This window comes from Ischnura elegans, chromosome 8 (genome assembly GCF_921293095.1).
Source record: "Ischnura elegans chromosome 8, ioIscEleg1.1, whole genome shotgun sequence".
NCBI classification, from domain to species: Eukaryota; Metazoa; Arthropoda; class Insecta; order Odonata; family Coenagrionidae; genus Ischnura; species Ischnura elegans.
The window spans coordinates 110,880,153-110,895,686 of record NC_060253.1 but is presented as its reverse complement, the minus strand read 5'-3'; the positions used below and the strand labels follow the sequence as shown (position 1 = coordinate 110,895,686).

At 40.4% G+C, this 15,534-nt stretch overlaps 1 protein-coding gene across 2 annotated transcripts in view; it reads left to right on the top strand.

The window, feature by feature from the left end:
* The window catches only part of LOC124164250, a 41,100-nt gene that overhangs the window by 7,349 nt on the left and 18,217 nt on the right, over window positions 1-15,534 (top strand). Inside the window, exon 1 of one of the 2 annotated variants that reach the window (XM_046541492.1) lies at window positions 12,636-12,751. The exons of the other annotated variant lie outside the window; for it this stretch is intronic. Within the exon in view, the coding sequence (XP_046397448.1) occupies window positions 12,743-12,751 (9 nt within the window). The 5' untranslated portion in view covers window positions 12,636-12,742. Of the gene's footprint in view, window positions 1-12,635; window positions 12,752-15,534 lie in introns of those variants that run through there. 2 annotated transcript variants of the gene reach the window in all.

The following is a 15,534-nucleotide window of genomic DNA, read 5'->3' as shown; positions in this document are numbered from 1 at the left end:
AATGGCTAATTGCCTTGTTAAAAGAAGATAAACTAATGAAATATAGATTAATTAATTAATGGAGTACCAAAACCTACGCAATCGCTATTTTTCGATATATTTTCATCTTGAAATCGTTTTGCTTCTGTCACCTCTCGCTTTCTTACAGGAATATGAGGGAAACCCCGCATTCCTTGTCCTGCCTATGTGCGTTACTTTACCTCGGTATGAACGAGAAATTCTACATCGAAAGAGGAATTCATAGAAATGTTGAGCACCCAATCCGAATGGCAATGTTGTTGGTCATTCTACCCTAATTCGATCCCCAGGTGGGTGATTGCCGATTGAGTCACTTGTATTCCACCAAATATGCCAGATCGTCTTCATTCGACAACAAAACGAAACACCAAATACTTTTCGTGATACGTGCAACGGCTTACAGGATATTTCAATGTTGTGAAACTGAAATTTTACGAAATCGTCTTCCTATTAGGCATTACCTGAAACAAGGAAAATAGATATGTGAGCAGTGGGCTCATTATAAAGATCGTAAATTGAGGGAGATAATGAATGTGTTATTTTACAAAACGTAAACAAATTACTATATTTTCAAATCGATTTTTGACGATGCATTTTGAACGCCTTCGATTTTCCCCATTATTTCCTGCTATCCCTTTGTCTTTCCATACCCTTCCTTATGTTCTGACAATGAGAAACATTTTAAACCCACTTTCGTCTTTTTCAGCCGAAAAAAATATTTTCGGTGGCATACGGAGCCTTAAAAAAATGGTTCGAACATTTGGAAACTTCATCTATTCATCCGTATGATTTACAATGTTTTTATAGGGACTGAGTCAAGGTACGTTCATTATTTCTTCGTAGTGGACTTCAGGAGCAGTTCTTTCTCCTTTATCGCCTTCACATCCGCATTTAGCGGCCCGCTGCATTCTTCTTCCGATCAGGGATGCCGACTTACAAAAAAATATTGGGGGGCCCAAACCGGGGATCTTTCCACGGGAAATTTTATAAGTAGTTAGTTTTAAGTTTTTTTAGCATTTTAGAAGAGTCATATGATCAACATTAGAACCCTGATAACTCGAATCCTGATATCTGGACACTCAGGGGAAAATCGAAAAGCCTGACACATTTTTTCCTCACACCCATTACGAATTTTCAAGGGGGCTCGGGTCCCCTCAGGCCCCATGGAGTCGGCGCTACTGTTTCCGATGCGAAACTAGGTCAAACGCAGAGAATGGAGTACTGCGTGGAGATCGTAAGTCTCCTTCTACTTGGCCCGGTTGACTTCTTCCGTGACCAGCATCACAGGTGGAATGGTCAGAGCACTTCCGTTTTCCCTGGACCCTGCAATTACGTGAGCTGAAAAATATTCGAGACCCCTGCCATCTATCTTATCGCACCCTTCAACGCTCTCACGTGTATGTAACTATCAAGAGGTGTAGGGGGAAGGCCACTCCCTTTCCGCTTTAATTTGAACATTTTCATTCTATGGTTTTCACATTTCAACCCTCACCTCGCAGCTCCAAACTTTTCATGGCCGTTGGTCCCCTATCTATCCGCCCCTGATCAGCATCCCTTAACAAGAGGATCGGGTTGCATTTTATAGTTCATCGCCCCAAAGTTTCAGCAAGAGATGAAAACAGACACTTCTCATGCCTTGCGAATCGCCACCTTTATTTACTGGAAAGGCTAGACAGGAAAATGAAGACACAAGAGCGTTATCCATTTGTTCGTACGACGTGATTTTCAATTTAGAATAGAGAGAAGAGATTATAATGACGAAATGTTGAAATTTTCAGGATGAAAAACTAATAAATTGCGCCTTGAAACTCACGCAACCACAATTTTATCGTTTAAGTTTCATCTTGGTATCGTTTTACCTTTTATTTTCCACGGAGTAAAGTTTAACTGCATTCTGTAGCTAAATTTCACTATCTTCAAGGCTGGATGGAGTATGCTCGTGTTTTCCACCGGGTGAGAGAAAGGCAGTCTGAGGTATGTAACTTGCCTCGAAACGCCGCACAGTGGGCCAAAATCCAAAAAAGCTGGCCAAAAGTCGAAAAATGAAGTTAGCGCAAATCAACCAAAAACAGTTGATATTCATTATTAAGCATGTACTCTATAATATAGGATACCATACAGAGCATGGAATACGTTAATATAGTTTTTACAGCTGTTTAAAGTAGAGCATGTCGGAGTGATTTTAGCGACCAAATTTTTTCCGTTGAAAATAGCTAAATTTGTAGCTTCATTACAGTGTCGTTGTTACGAATATTGGTTTCAATGTATTTTTATCCATAAAATTGGTCTTCATAAAATTAATATGGACAGTGTTTGTTTGATTTTACTCGTTAATTCATATTTTTATAATTTTTCAAAAACTGTGTTGATTTTTCATTGAATTTCATTTTTAACGGCAATTATCGTTTGTTTATACATCAGAATACACGGAGTTATTTGCACTGTGAGATAGGCAAAAGCATATAGAATAATATCCAGAATGCAGTTTTTGCGATAACTTGCGATCCTAATTTTAACAACCATATTTCTGTGAATCCACCCCGGCCGCACGGTCCACTGTGGCGGCCATGAAACGGCGGCGGGACTAAGCGAAGAAAGGATATGATATCCGTGCATAAAGACGACGGAATACTAAAAGTCCAATGACATTTGTCACTTGAGTACATATTTTATGAATAATTGTCATATTGTTTTTGCACTTTATACTGTAAATGGCTAAATTCATCGAACATCTTGTCGCAAATAACAATTTCTTGCTATATTGGTGACTGGCAATTCTACGATTAGGTCATTGGAAGGTTCCTCGGCAGAGTTATGGCTAAAATATATTTGAAAGGATTTTCTCAGAATTTCGGATTTCCCTAAAGCATCATGGGCAGGCTGCGGTCGAGGGGTTTAGGAAGGTCATGCACGTGCAGCGACAGGCGCCCACGCCGAATGGTTGAGGATTTGCGACCCTCCGTACTTACTGGCCCGACAATGCTGGTTTTAAAACCTTACCAGTAATGACTCTTTTCTACTTCCCCTAATTCATCGGTAGCTATCCCATGTTATGCTTTTTACACTTTTTTGTCTCTTTTTGCCGACCCTTACCGCGCCGGGAATGATGGACTCTCTCACACGCTTAGAAACTCGAGACCTAACAATTACCTACCTCGAATAGGCGTATTTAACTCACGGTTAAAGCACCACATCATTCTTGAGTTCAAAGCGTTAATTCACGGATACTTCACATGCACCATTGATGAAGTTTTAGTTGCCCAATTTCGGACTTCCGACCCCACACTTACGTGACGAAATGCTTAAAACCATCTCCAACAAAAATTCCTCAAGTATGAAACATATATAACATTTCGAAAAGCCCAAAACATTGATGCTTCATACCTCAAGAGGAATTACCGTGCAAATCAGCCATTCCATTCAAATAATGTTGGCCCCTACGAAAATAGCGGTTTCACCATCTGTGATACTTCTCAAAAATATATGTTGTAGACCTATATGATTAATTACAAATAGGACACTTTTTATTTAAAAAGAATTTTTTTCGTGAAGTAAAAGCAATTTGAAAAACCACCAACAACCGCTATTCTGGCGAGGTTTAGGAAATCAGTCAAATTTCCAATATCTATCACTTTGATAATAACGCAATTAGAATGTGGACTATTCTTTATTCTGGAGCGGTTTCTTCGTCTTTTTAATGATTAGGAAGATGAAATTTTTAAGTTGAATGATAAAAAAAACAGTAAAAATTTTAACGTTAATTTTTTCCTCTATTAATGCGCCATGAGAGGTTGAAAAAAGCCCTCACATAAAAAAGAGGATTTCTCGCTATACTATACTATTGTCGCTATTATTAAGCCATTACTTAAGGGAGCCTAAAAATTTAAAGATATTTTATAAGTCATTTGAATTTCGAAATCTTCGTAGTCGTGACGGGCTAACGTCTTTCGCCGTGAGTGATACGAAGACATGAGTAATGGCGAACGTTTTTTCATAAGGAGGAGAATTTTTACTCATGTTAAGTTTTCATAACTAATTGGCCTCTATAAAACGTAATTTCGGACACCTGCAGATTTCCCGTCCTGCGCATTCATCCTTTTCATTCAAACCCTCCTTCAAATCATCCTCGTCACATCCCCTCTTTGGTCTTGTCCTCGCTCTCCTCTCCTGAATTCACATTTTGAATTCTGTTCCCCTCATCCTGTCCATCATCCCTTCTTAAAACATGTCCGAACTACTCTTGCACCTTTCTTGAGATCTGCCATCTCCCTTATCATCTTATTCATGTAATCTTACATTTTCTTGATATTCCCACAGTTCATTTCAGCATTCCCTTCTCTAAGTATTAAAAGAAAATAGATTTGGCACTTTTCCACAGGTTTACTTAAAGTACGAGTCGTTTCAACCGTTAGGTCATTATCAAGTACAATACTTGATACTCGTACTTAATAATGACCTAACGTTTGAAACGCAACGTACTCTAAATAAACCAGTGGAAAAGTACCATCTCTCTTTTCTTTTAATACTTATAGAATGCCATTCCACTACATTTCACCTGCTTCTGTTACTTTTATTTTCTTCTCTCCCTCATCCATTTTCTTTTCGTGGGCTTTCTTACCACGCCAAGTTTCACTCCCTTATATCAGTGCTCTCGCGGCTGAGCTTTATGCCACCGAGTGCGTCCACCGGGTTGCGGATGGTGGGTCAACCTCATGATATAGAGGTTAGCTGCGAGATAAGCAAGTTTACTTGTCGAATAAGCAGTCGTGGACAAAAAGCGGCGGTAATCCGAGGTGGTATGGGTCTATCCCTGGGTGAGATAGGCCATCTAAATGATACACTAAACCTGTGAAGATACCGTGACGGCGATGAGAGGCCGCCAACAATTATGCCTCACATCACCCGGAGGAGAGGGCAGCAGCTCCTCTTCATATGAGTGAAGGTGGAGATCACGATGGTCAGTATAGCGACACTCATTGCACTTCAGGCGTGGTAACATTTACTTTAACGGCTGTAGTACTGCGATGTGGAAGGCAAGGGGAAACCACCACATTATTATCCCGAGGAGGCGCAGCTACTCCAACTTTAAATTGTCTGACATGATGGAATTCTCTTAGGTGAAAAATTCCGGAGGTAAACTAGTCCTCCATTCGGATCTCCGGGCGGGGACTACCCGAGAGGGTACATCGGTCAATTGTGATAAAGTTATGAGGATAGGTACATGGAACGTGAGATCACTCAGGACTTGCGGTAAGCTAGAAAACCTTAAAGTGGAAATGGAAAGACTAAATATCGACGTGCTAGGAATCAGCGAAATGAAATGGCCTGAGGAGGGAGACTTTTGGAGTGGAAGCTATAAGATTATACACACAGGATCCCTGAACGGTAATGCTGGGGTTGGGATAATGCTCAGAAAGAGCGCCGGAATGCGTGTGAAAAGCTTCCTACAGTACAATGAAAGGATAGTTATGGTGAAGATAGAGACTAAGCCGGTAGATACCGTAGTGGTACAGGTCTACATGCCCACGACAGACTACGAGGATGAAGAAGTTGAAGACGTCTACGATGATAGAAAGGAAGTAATCAAAAAGGTAAGGGGTGAAGAAAACCTTGGAAAATATTGGAACGCTGTCGTCGGCGAAGGCCAGGATGGAAGAATAACCGGAAAATATGGATTAGGAAATAAAAATGAAAGAGGAGAAAGGCTGTTAGAGTTCTGCACAGAACACAAATTAGTGGTTGCCAACACTCTATTTAAGAATCACATGCGAAGAAGATACACATGGAAAATGCCAGGAGACAAAAGAAGATTTCAACTAGACTATATTTTAGTGAAGCAGAGGTTTAGAAACCAGATAAAGGACTGTAAAAGCTACTCGGGGGCAGATATCGACAGTAATCATAATCTAGTGATGATGAAATGCCATCTGAAAATCAATAAATTGAAGAAATCAGCAAAGAACACCTGGCAATTAGGGAAACTTAAGGAGCCAAAAAATCAACAGGCCTTTCAAGAAGTAGTGGAGCGCAAGATAGGACTAGATCAGTCTGAAAACTCAGTTGAGAATAACTGGACTACCATAAAAAGTGGATTTCAGGAGGCCGCTAGAGAAGATCTAGGGAGAAGAAAATGTGTTAAGGAAAAGCCATGGATCACGGATGAAATCCTAGACCTCATTGAAGAACGGAGAAAGTATAAGAATACGAATAATGAGGAAGGACAGGCTTGCTACAAGAGAATAAGGAACGAGATTTGCCGCCAAGCGAGGAAAGCCAGAGAAGCGTGGATGAGGAACATATGTGAGGACGTACAAAATAACCTCGTAAGAGGGAAAGTGGAAGCGGCCTATAGAATAGTGAGGAACCATTTCAAGGAACGAAACACAAAATGTAATAGCATAAGGGACAGGAATGGAAACATTCTAATTGAAAACGAAGACAAAGCCGAGAGATGGAAGGAATACCTGGAGGAATTATACAACGGGAGCAAACTTAGCTCAAAAGTTCTCGAAGAGGAAAGTGAAGTTGAAAAGGATGACATTGGAGCAAGAATCTTAAGATCGGAATTTGACGCTGCAGTAAGAGACCTGCGAAAGAATAAGGCCCCAGGAATAGATGACATTCCAGCAGAGTCAATAAAAAATGCAATGATATCAGTGCTGGCCTCACGACGGTTTTATATACTTTTCCCTTGATCCTGCCCCCAACCCTGCCATCACCCAACATCCCTTATACATATACTTGTTTCCAGTTTATCTCCACCCTGTTTGGGATTATGTGGTTGACCTCTCTTTCCACCCCACCATCCTCAGATCGTTGCATACAAGCCAAGATATGCAACTGCCCTGCTCTGTTCAACCTCTCTTTTAATATCTCCACATCCCCGATGCTGCCTTCTCCAAACCACACGAATGTATTCAGTCTTCAGCGTGATAAGCCCTCCACCTTCAAATGCTGCCATCCATTTCTCCGGGTTTCCTAGACTTCCTCTCTTGTCCTTCCCACCCACCCGATGTCGTCCGCAAACGACATTGACCACGGGGCTTGCTCCCTCGCCTCCTACGTTAGGACATCCAATACAAGGACCGAGACTGGACTCCTGGTGGAGTCCTACCGTCATTGGAAATCGCCCCTTCTCCTCCACAATTGATCTAACCCGGGTGTGTGCTACCTTTCAATCACTATCCTCACATTCTTCTCGGGCTCTCCTCCTTCCTCATGCACCACCATTACGATCTCTCAGGAACTGCGGCGAATGCCTTTTCTAAGTCTATAAAGTTGAGGAGCAGTTCTTTTTTCTTCTCTCTGTGTTTTTCCAACAAGTGACTCAATGCGAATCTAGCCTTCGTATTCCTCTTCCCTGGCATAAAACTAAACCATTAGTTTCCTATTACCGTTTCTTTCCGCAATCTCTTTTCGATTATTTTCTCAGTTTGCGACATTAGTTTAATTACCCTGTAGCTCTTACATTCGTGGATGTTACCCTTTTCCTTGTACAAAGGCACCAGCAGACTCTCTCCCCAGTGGTCAGGGATCTGCTCCTCGTCATATAGGTACTTCGCGTAACTGCTGCTCCCACGCAAGATCTACTCCGTTTTCCCTAAGGGCATTCCATGCTTCAAAGGCGATTCCATTCTCACCTTTTACTTTCATTTTCCGAAGCGTTCCCGCAACTTATTCCCGACTCACAAAAAAATAAACTAGGATTATCATTTGCTCATCATGATAAGCCCCTATTTCTCCCAGCCAACAGAAAAAACGGTTCAGGAGGCTTTGATACCTATTTTAATTGGCCTGAGGATACACACCTCTAAATTTCCCAAAAGCATTTTTTTATTTTGTTGTGATTCGACGATGCACGATTAGAAGAGCATATTTAGGAATTTTAATGAAAATACATGCCCTTTTTTTTCTTGTATCAGCCTTTCTGCATTTTTATATTCTCATGGATTGTCGCAAATTATAAATACGACATTCAAAAGATGAATGTGAATGAGAGAATGTTAATCATAGGCAAAATATCCGCGGGGGGCGTGGTTGACCGACATAGCGCTGGGAAAACGAGGCCGAAGAGCATTATGGGAGTCTCTGAGACCAAAGGACGCGCTGAATATATGAACGAACAATTTACGAAAGTAAGAGGAGCCCACAAGAATGCAACGATGAATAAGAAGTTTATTACGTAATCCCACCTCTAAACCACCGCTTAGATTGCTGATTATTCTCAGCGTCAATGACAGCCTCCATTGGGAACAAGGTTAGGGCACATTTTTTTAATATTTCATTGTCGCTATGATCTCAGAGCTTACGTTTGGAGTATGGTTCTCTACGGAAATGAGGTTTGGCCTATGATAGCAGCGGAGAAAGTGGAGACTTTCGAAATATGGTGGAACAGAAAAAGAAGAAGATGCTGAGGATCAAATGGAGTGAGCAATGAGGAAGTCCTAAATAAGAGTAGGAAGGTGAGATAAGCCTCATGAAACCCTTGTTAAGATGACGGATGAAATTTACAGGCCATATAAAGAGGCATGATGGTGTGATGAAGACAATTGTCGAGGGACCTGTAGATGGCGAGAATGGAGAAGGTATGCCTCGAATATAATATATGGAACTGGTACAGAAGATTGTGAAAGATAAGAAATTCGTGGGTGTAGAAAGATTAGCCGATGCGAGAATGGAGAGGAGAGCTGTGCCAAAACAATGTTAGGATTGAGGACCAGTGATGTTGAGCAAAGGTGAAAATAGTAATGATAAAATTATATTGACATCAAACAAGTCATGATTAAGGTCACAAAAACACGTTGACAAGTCACCTCCAGGAACTCGTCTGGTGGGTTCGGGTTAAAATCGGAGGTGGGCCTCCATCTTCTCCTCCCCTCACACTCAAGTGCATTTCGACGTAAGTATCTATCGAGCCGGCTTACACTGGTCCGAAATCTGAAAGAAGCTGGACACATTTCATTGCTTCGTTGTGTCTCCCAAATTAGCGACGAAATAGGTCACTCTGCTATAATTTTGACCGCATAACTCTGATTCTGAAATCATATTATCTTTTCATTTAAATATGTCATCGTGTTCTCACTATTTAAACAATTTGTAGAAAATTTGACAGCGGAATTTATAAGGATTCGCAAGCATTACATGTGTTTCGAGAGCTTTTAAGAGCACAATTTTAACGAAACTAATAAACAATTTTAGGCTGAAGGCATGATAGAACTTGGTACATATTCAATGGACGGTTTCGAACCTGCGACCATCCACATGGTCGGCGAAAGTACCCCAATGGAAAATACTACTTTAAATCTGCTGAAGTTATGGCTCCTTAGTACTTGATGCGTTGCATTTTTAAAATATTGATTAGCATTAAGAGTATAAAGACTTATATAGCCAAATAATATTAAGACTTAAATAATAAAGCCGCGAAACAAAGTGGTCAAGAATGCTGACATGTTCGGAATGGGAACCAATAAAAACCAATGTAATTTTTAGGATTTTCTGGTCGCTGAATTTGACCTCGGAACTTGAAAAAATTTTGACACCGTGTTTAGGGAATTTGTCATCCAGAAAGTGCACTCAATTTGGAAGATTTGTTCAGTAAATTCTTGTAGTGCCAACAAATTAGGCTTGATGAATATCAAGCACGAGATTTATGAGTTCCTAGAAATGAGATGTCAGCTATACATTTTTTAAAAAATCCTCGCTCCAATGGCTATAGGCAAGTTACAGAATGATCAGAATTAGGGCTGGAGATTGCCTTCATATTTCGAGTATTAATTTCGCATTTGCAAACTTCTGCATGGTAACTAACATGTATTTTAAATCAAAATATTTAAAATAGGAAAAAATAGTTGTGTTTGTAAAGATGGATGTGGGAAAAACTTGACGACTTTTGAATTTATCTAATTACGTTTCACTTTTGGCACTAAAAGTTCACTTTTAAATTACTTCAGCCTTCTGTTATCAGATGATACAACTCAAATGGAAGTAATAGCATTTATGACACATGTAGCCTCTGAAGTGCAGTCTTATTTAGCAGGGCACCAAGAATACACCGGCGGCCTCACTTTCAAACTGGTATGTGCCGACTACTGCATTCCCCCGCTCCCGCCACTTCAAATTATAATAGAAGTAGCAGAGGTTTTACTGACTCACCTTACCCATTAAATTGTTCGCATAGAAAACTAATCATTACATATTATTTTCGGAGTCTCTGAGTCGCGTTTCAAATAGAGAGGATCTCACGAGAGGTCAGGTGGCGGAATCGCAGAATCCCAGATCGACCTTGGGACGAGCGAATTCGAGGCAAGGATCGCTTTGAAATGTCCTTGCCAAAACCATAACTTTTCAAGTCTTCCTTTCTCTTACGGAGTTTAACCCGTAAAAAATGGATGTGTCGAGAGAAATCTCCTGTCGTGTGGAAATGGTCGATTTTAGGGGAATACATCATAATATAATTGACTGTTTAATCTAAATTTTTGACAGTTTTAACTATATTGGATTAATTAAACAATTTAAATGGAGGAGTTTGGTATCCCGTAGGATTAAATCTCAGTAAATTTGGCGATTTTTACTATTTTTTGATATTTTACTAAATTTATAAGTATGAGTCTTTGAGAAGCAATGAGCTTCAGAAAGACTCGTATATTTTTAATTTCTATCTTCAGTTCAGTTTAATTTCTTTTTTGTAATATAATAACATTAATATTACTCACTTTTCATTATGTTTATTCTTACCTATTTCATTATGTTTATAGTACATAGTCTTACCCATTTGTAAAGCTCGCCGACTATACCGATGAATTCGTTGAATGTCGTCAACTGCATGCCCTATGTTTTATCATAGCTTTTAATCAAAATATATTAATTTTTTCCTTAAAATTAAAATATTTTAAATCCCTTTAAATCAGCTAGTTTTCACTTCTACCATCAACTTGTTATGACTTTTATCGTCAGATTGTATAAAAATTATTCCAATAATCTTAAATAACAACCCCGGTAAAATGTACAACTAAAGAGGTAGTGTGAAAGCTATTTCAAGGTCAGATTTAGGCGATGAACAAAGTTAAGCCACGGCCGTTTTTGTTAGTAAGTTAAGTTACATAACGACATCAATAATTATGACCAGCTTTTTACGATAGGGGACCACTGTGCTGTGCTTCAATAGCAAGGCTCTTTGATTCAAACGGGGGAATACTTGAGCTTTTGGATTAAACCACATGATCTCACAAGATTTCGAGGAAACGCAGAATTTCAGGTCGACCGTGAGTCGAGAGATTTGGAGGCAGAATCGTTTTGAAATGTCCTTGCCGAAACCATATGTTTTCAATTCTCCCACTTTCTGACATGGCGCAAAATCCTAAGTGAGGATTTCCTCGTATAAGCGAGTGATACGACAATGGCTGAGGATTTACCAGACAAAATAATTTTAGATTTCTTTCAATTAAAGTTTGAAATGATTTCATTCGGGAACGTATCGTTAAATGTTTACTGTATTTTATGTTCTTTAGCATCACTTTGCGAAGGAATGACACATAATAACGTAAAGTAGACTCATGAAATGACCTACTTTATGTGATCATTAAAAGCCCACTGTAATGTGTTTGGACCATGGAAATTATGACATGTGCTTTTCTAATCAGCCTCCAGATGCGTTGTAGCCTACCGCTCTTTTGCATGTTTTTTTTTCAAAAGTCGCCACTCTCGTCGCTGACATGCAAAGCGATCCGAATTTCAAAGATAAATAAGCTACACTTAGGGCTGTTCATTTATCTGGGATATTCCTCGCGATTGTAAATGCGATATTGAGAATAAAGAGATCGCTCTCACCTCATCATCTCACTTCGTCACGCTCTGCGGAAATTCTGAGAAAAACAAAGATTGCATCACGAAGATCGACATGACATTACACAGTGGGATACGTGCCGTGAAAATTTAAATGCTTGCTAAGCCGAAATCAATCACGAATGAAAAGAAAGGGAATTTTGCGAATCAATATAAAAGAGCCAGATCGAAAGTAAGTTCAGAAATAAAGAGTCCCATTTAGATTACATTCCTAGCCCAAGCGTATCAGTTGACACCTCTCATTTCAGTATTATTTTGCTTTGCCGAGTAGCTTTTGGACAAATCTGCTTACGGGACAAAGTAATTTAATTTCAAAGATTTACTATTTTGGGTGAAATTTAGTTAACTTTTCTTCTAAAATTATTCCCAAATATTTATCTTTAATTAGGTTAAATATAGGAAGTAAGCACCAGTAATGTTATTGTTTACAAACAGATTAAAATGTGCCCAAAGAGGCAACAAATACCCAGCTTCAGCGGGGCGGACTGAAGCCTGTTCCATATATACCTAAGTACCCTCGTCCAAAACCATATGTTTTTCAAGCCTCTCTGACATTTCGCGGCGATACTTCGGAGGATTCCTTCGCATAACCAGCGACGATAATAACTCAGACCGCTCTCTCGAAAGATATTCAGCAACTGCGGGCGACACAAAACCACACACGAATTGTCTTTATTTTTTCCGCGGTCGGTCGCTTTCACCACATGACTGTGTGAATCCAACGGGAAATCGGTCCTCCGCCATCCACAGCTCGCGGCGCGTTTCCGCGACAACGCGCACTGCTCCTTCATCTCCCAGTTTCAGCACACCGCAGTGAACTCGGTCGCTCGCGAGGGAGCGCTTTGCGGAGGATTAAAAATCGAGTGTCCAAGTGAGGAGTACCATGCTCGAGGTGAGTGGTTAAATGTGGAGAGGGCGCACGCGTCGTTCCCTCTCAAACGTCTGCTCTGTCGAGACGCATAATCTTTTAACACTTACTGCGAATATGCCGTGGCATAAGGAGAAGACATCGCGAGCAAGGAATTATAAGACTCAAAATAAAAGTAGATGGGGAAAAACTGAAGCAGGCGGAGCAGTGCTCAACAATTTGGGCAGCACAATAGAGGAAAACGGATACAGCAGTAAGGACGTCAGCGAAAAAGGTGTTCATGAAAAGGAAAGTGCTTATGAGATGATCGCAATGTAAGAGATTGGAGAAAGGGCTAGTGAAAAGATCTGATCTGGAGTGAAGCGTTTTAGGTGCGGAAAGGAGGACGAGAGAAGAAGACTGGAGATATTCGATTTGTAGATCTGGAGAAGAATAATGGATAGGGTGAAGTCTTCGGAGAGGAGGTTGAACGACGAAGTGCTGGACATGGTGGGTGAGGGGAGGCGGATTCTAAAATGAAAGGGAGTAGGCCTCGTTGTGAAATGAAAAGTTGTGATCTAGTTGTGAATATAATGTGGGAGGGGAGAGAGAGCGCGGTTACAGTGGCGCCGACTCCATGGGGCCTGAGGGGGCCCGAGCCCTCTCAAAAATCCATTATGGGTGTGAGCAAAAAATGTGTCAGGCTTGTCGATTTTCCTCGGAATGTCCAGATATCGAGATTCGAGTTATCAGGGTTCTAATGTTGATCATATGACTCTTCTAAAATGCTTAAAAAACTTTAAACTCGCTACTTATGTATAAAATTTCACGGCGCAAGATCCACGGTTTAAGTCCCCCCAATATTTTTTGTAAGCCGGCATCCCTGCATGGTTATCGCCATTAAAAGCTTCCTTCATCGGAGGAATTATTGAATCATAAAAGAGTAGACCATTTTTTAAATTTCCGCGTGTCTCAAATCTTAAGACTTTCCCTAAGTATCTTCTAACATAGATTAACAAAAGAACGATAAAGATAAAATGGATAGATCGTGTGAGTAACGCGGAAATTGCGAGAAGGATTGTAAAGGAGTCTTTCGAAAACCTTGGGTAGAAGAAGAAACTATTGAATCGGTCACTTCGAGAAACACGATACAACAATGAAAAGTATCGTTGGAGAGAAAAACGCCCGAGGCAGGCATAGGATGAGATACAGGGAGCAGCTGATGCAGGAATAATCGCAGGAGAATTATATAGATCGTAGAAAATTACCCGAAAATGGATTTGAGTGAAGAACTATGTTCAAATCTTAAGGTTGATGATGATTTTCTCGGATGTAAAATTTTTATATTTAAGATACTGGTAAATATTGAGGTGACGCTTCATTTAAAGTGTGTCAATTAATCATTTTCAGATTGATTTTCTTCTTTTATGGTCGACGTACAACCAATCTATTGCTATGACAGCCGTGCAGGGCCTTCATTTCTAAATCCTCATCAAGAAAACTTCGGTCATAAGGGCGTGTTTACAGGATGCATTTACCCATGAAAGTACGTGGCTGGACAAATGCACAGACGAGTGCACGAAATTACAGCAGAAAAATTATTACCAGGACATGCATGCATTGGGGCATTTTTGGGCGCTTGCACGGTTCAAATTTGTTTGTGAATGTGTAAACGCATCCTTCCGCGCGAACAAATACACTTCGAAAAATTTATAGCCATGGCTATATAGTACCGACCCCCATCCTTACTCTGAGGTGCCGACGCGGTAATAATTATTTTTGCTTTTTCTCCGTATGCGTTTGTTTCCGAAATCCGAATGATTTTTCGAAAACTTTTAGACTTAAACAAAATTTACTAACTCTTGATTAACTATGTAGTATTCCATTACAAGGTTTCCTGGATATAGCACAATTACTTATACCAATTCCTTTTCACAGAGCGCGACCCGGGTTTCAATGAATTATCATCATCTTCAGGCGCAAATTAGACTTCTGAGCTCAGGCGGCAGTAGTTACTATCATTAGTAGCTTTGGTCTTATTTTGAGTTTGAGAGCCTGATCTCAGTTCCATAAGTATTTACAGTTGAGATAAATTAAGGGGATGAGTGCTCTTTGACTGAGTGGAAGTATGTCGGGTAGTCGCTGCAAGGGAAAAGATTTGGGGGGGGGGGGGCTGAAGCCTCCGAAGCCGCCCGCTACGTGCCCCCCGTTAAATTGGCGACATGCCTGCCTAAAATATATGAAGTACAGATTCTCGAACTTTTGTTCGTGGACGCGATGAACTGAAAAAAATCCTGAGGAAAATTCGGAACACCAAGATTTCCCCCTCCATTTCACATCTCAAAAAGAAAAAACAATATGGGTACGTACAGAGAGACATATTATCAATATTGAACTTACCTCATATTTCATTATGTATTACAATACTAGATACAAATAAGAATCGTATGACTTGGTTGACTTCAAAGAATTGACATGGGTCTTGTAAGTTACGGAACCCACCACTTTGGGACTTTACGAGATTATTTCAAACCCTTCGAAATAAAGTGCATGCGGTAATTATACTTGGATAGGGTCATAGCCAATCGACTTAGCCTACTCGGTACAATTTCGAAAATCCATAGTTCCCATCCATGGTCTTTCAGAAATATTCTAAACACCAAGGCAAAACGTGGTGGGCGCAGCCATCGACGGGGATTGGTTCTTAGGGGGTGGGTGGAACCCCCCAGGCGGGATCGCAAAGCATCGCAAGTGGTTCACCATGATAAGCCAACGTCATAATTCCGGGAAGGAAATTTCCGTTGAGATATTTTTATCGGCTAGAGTAT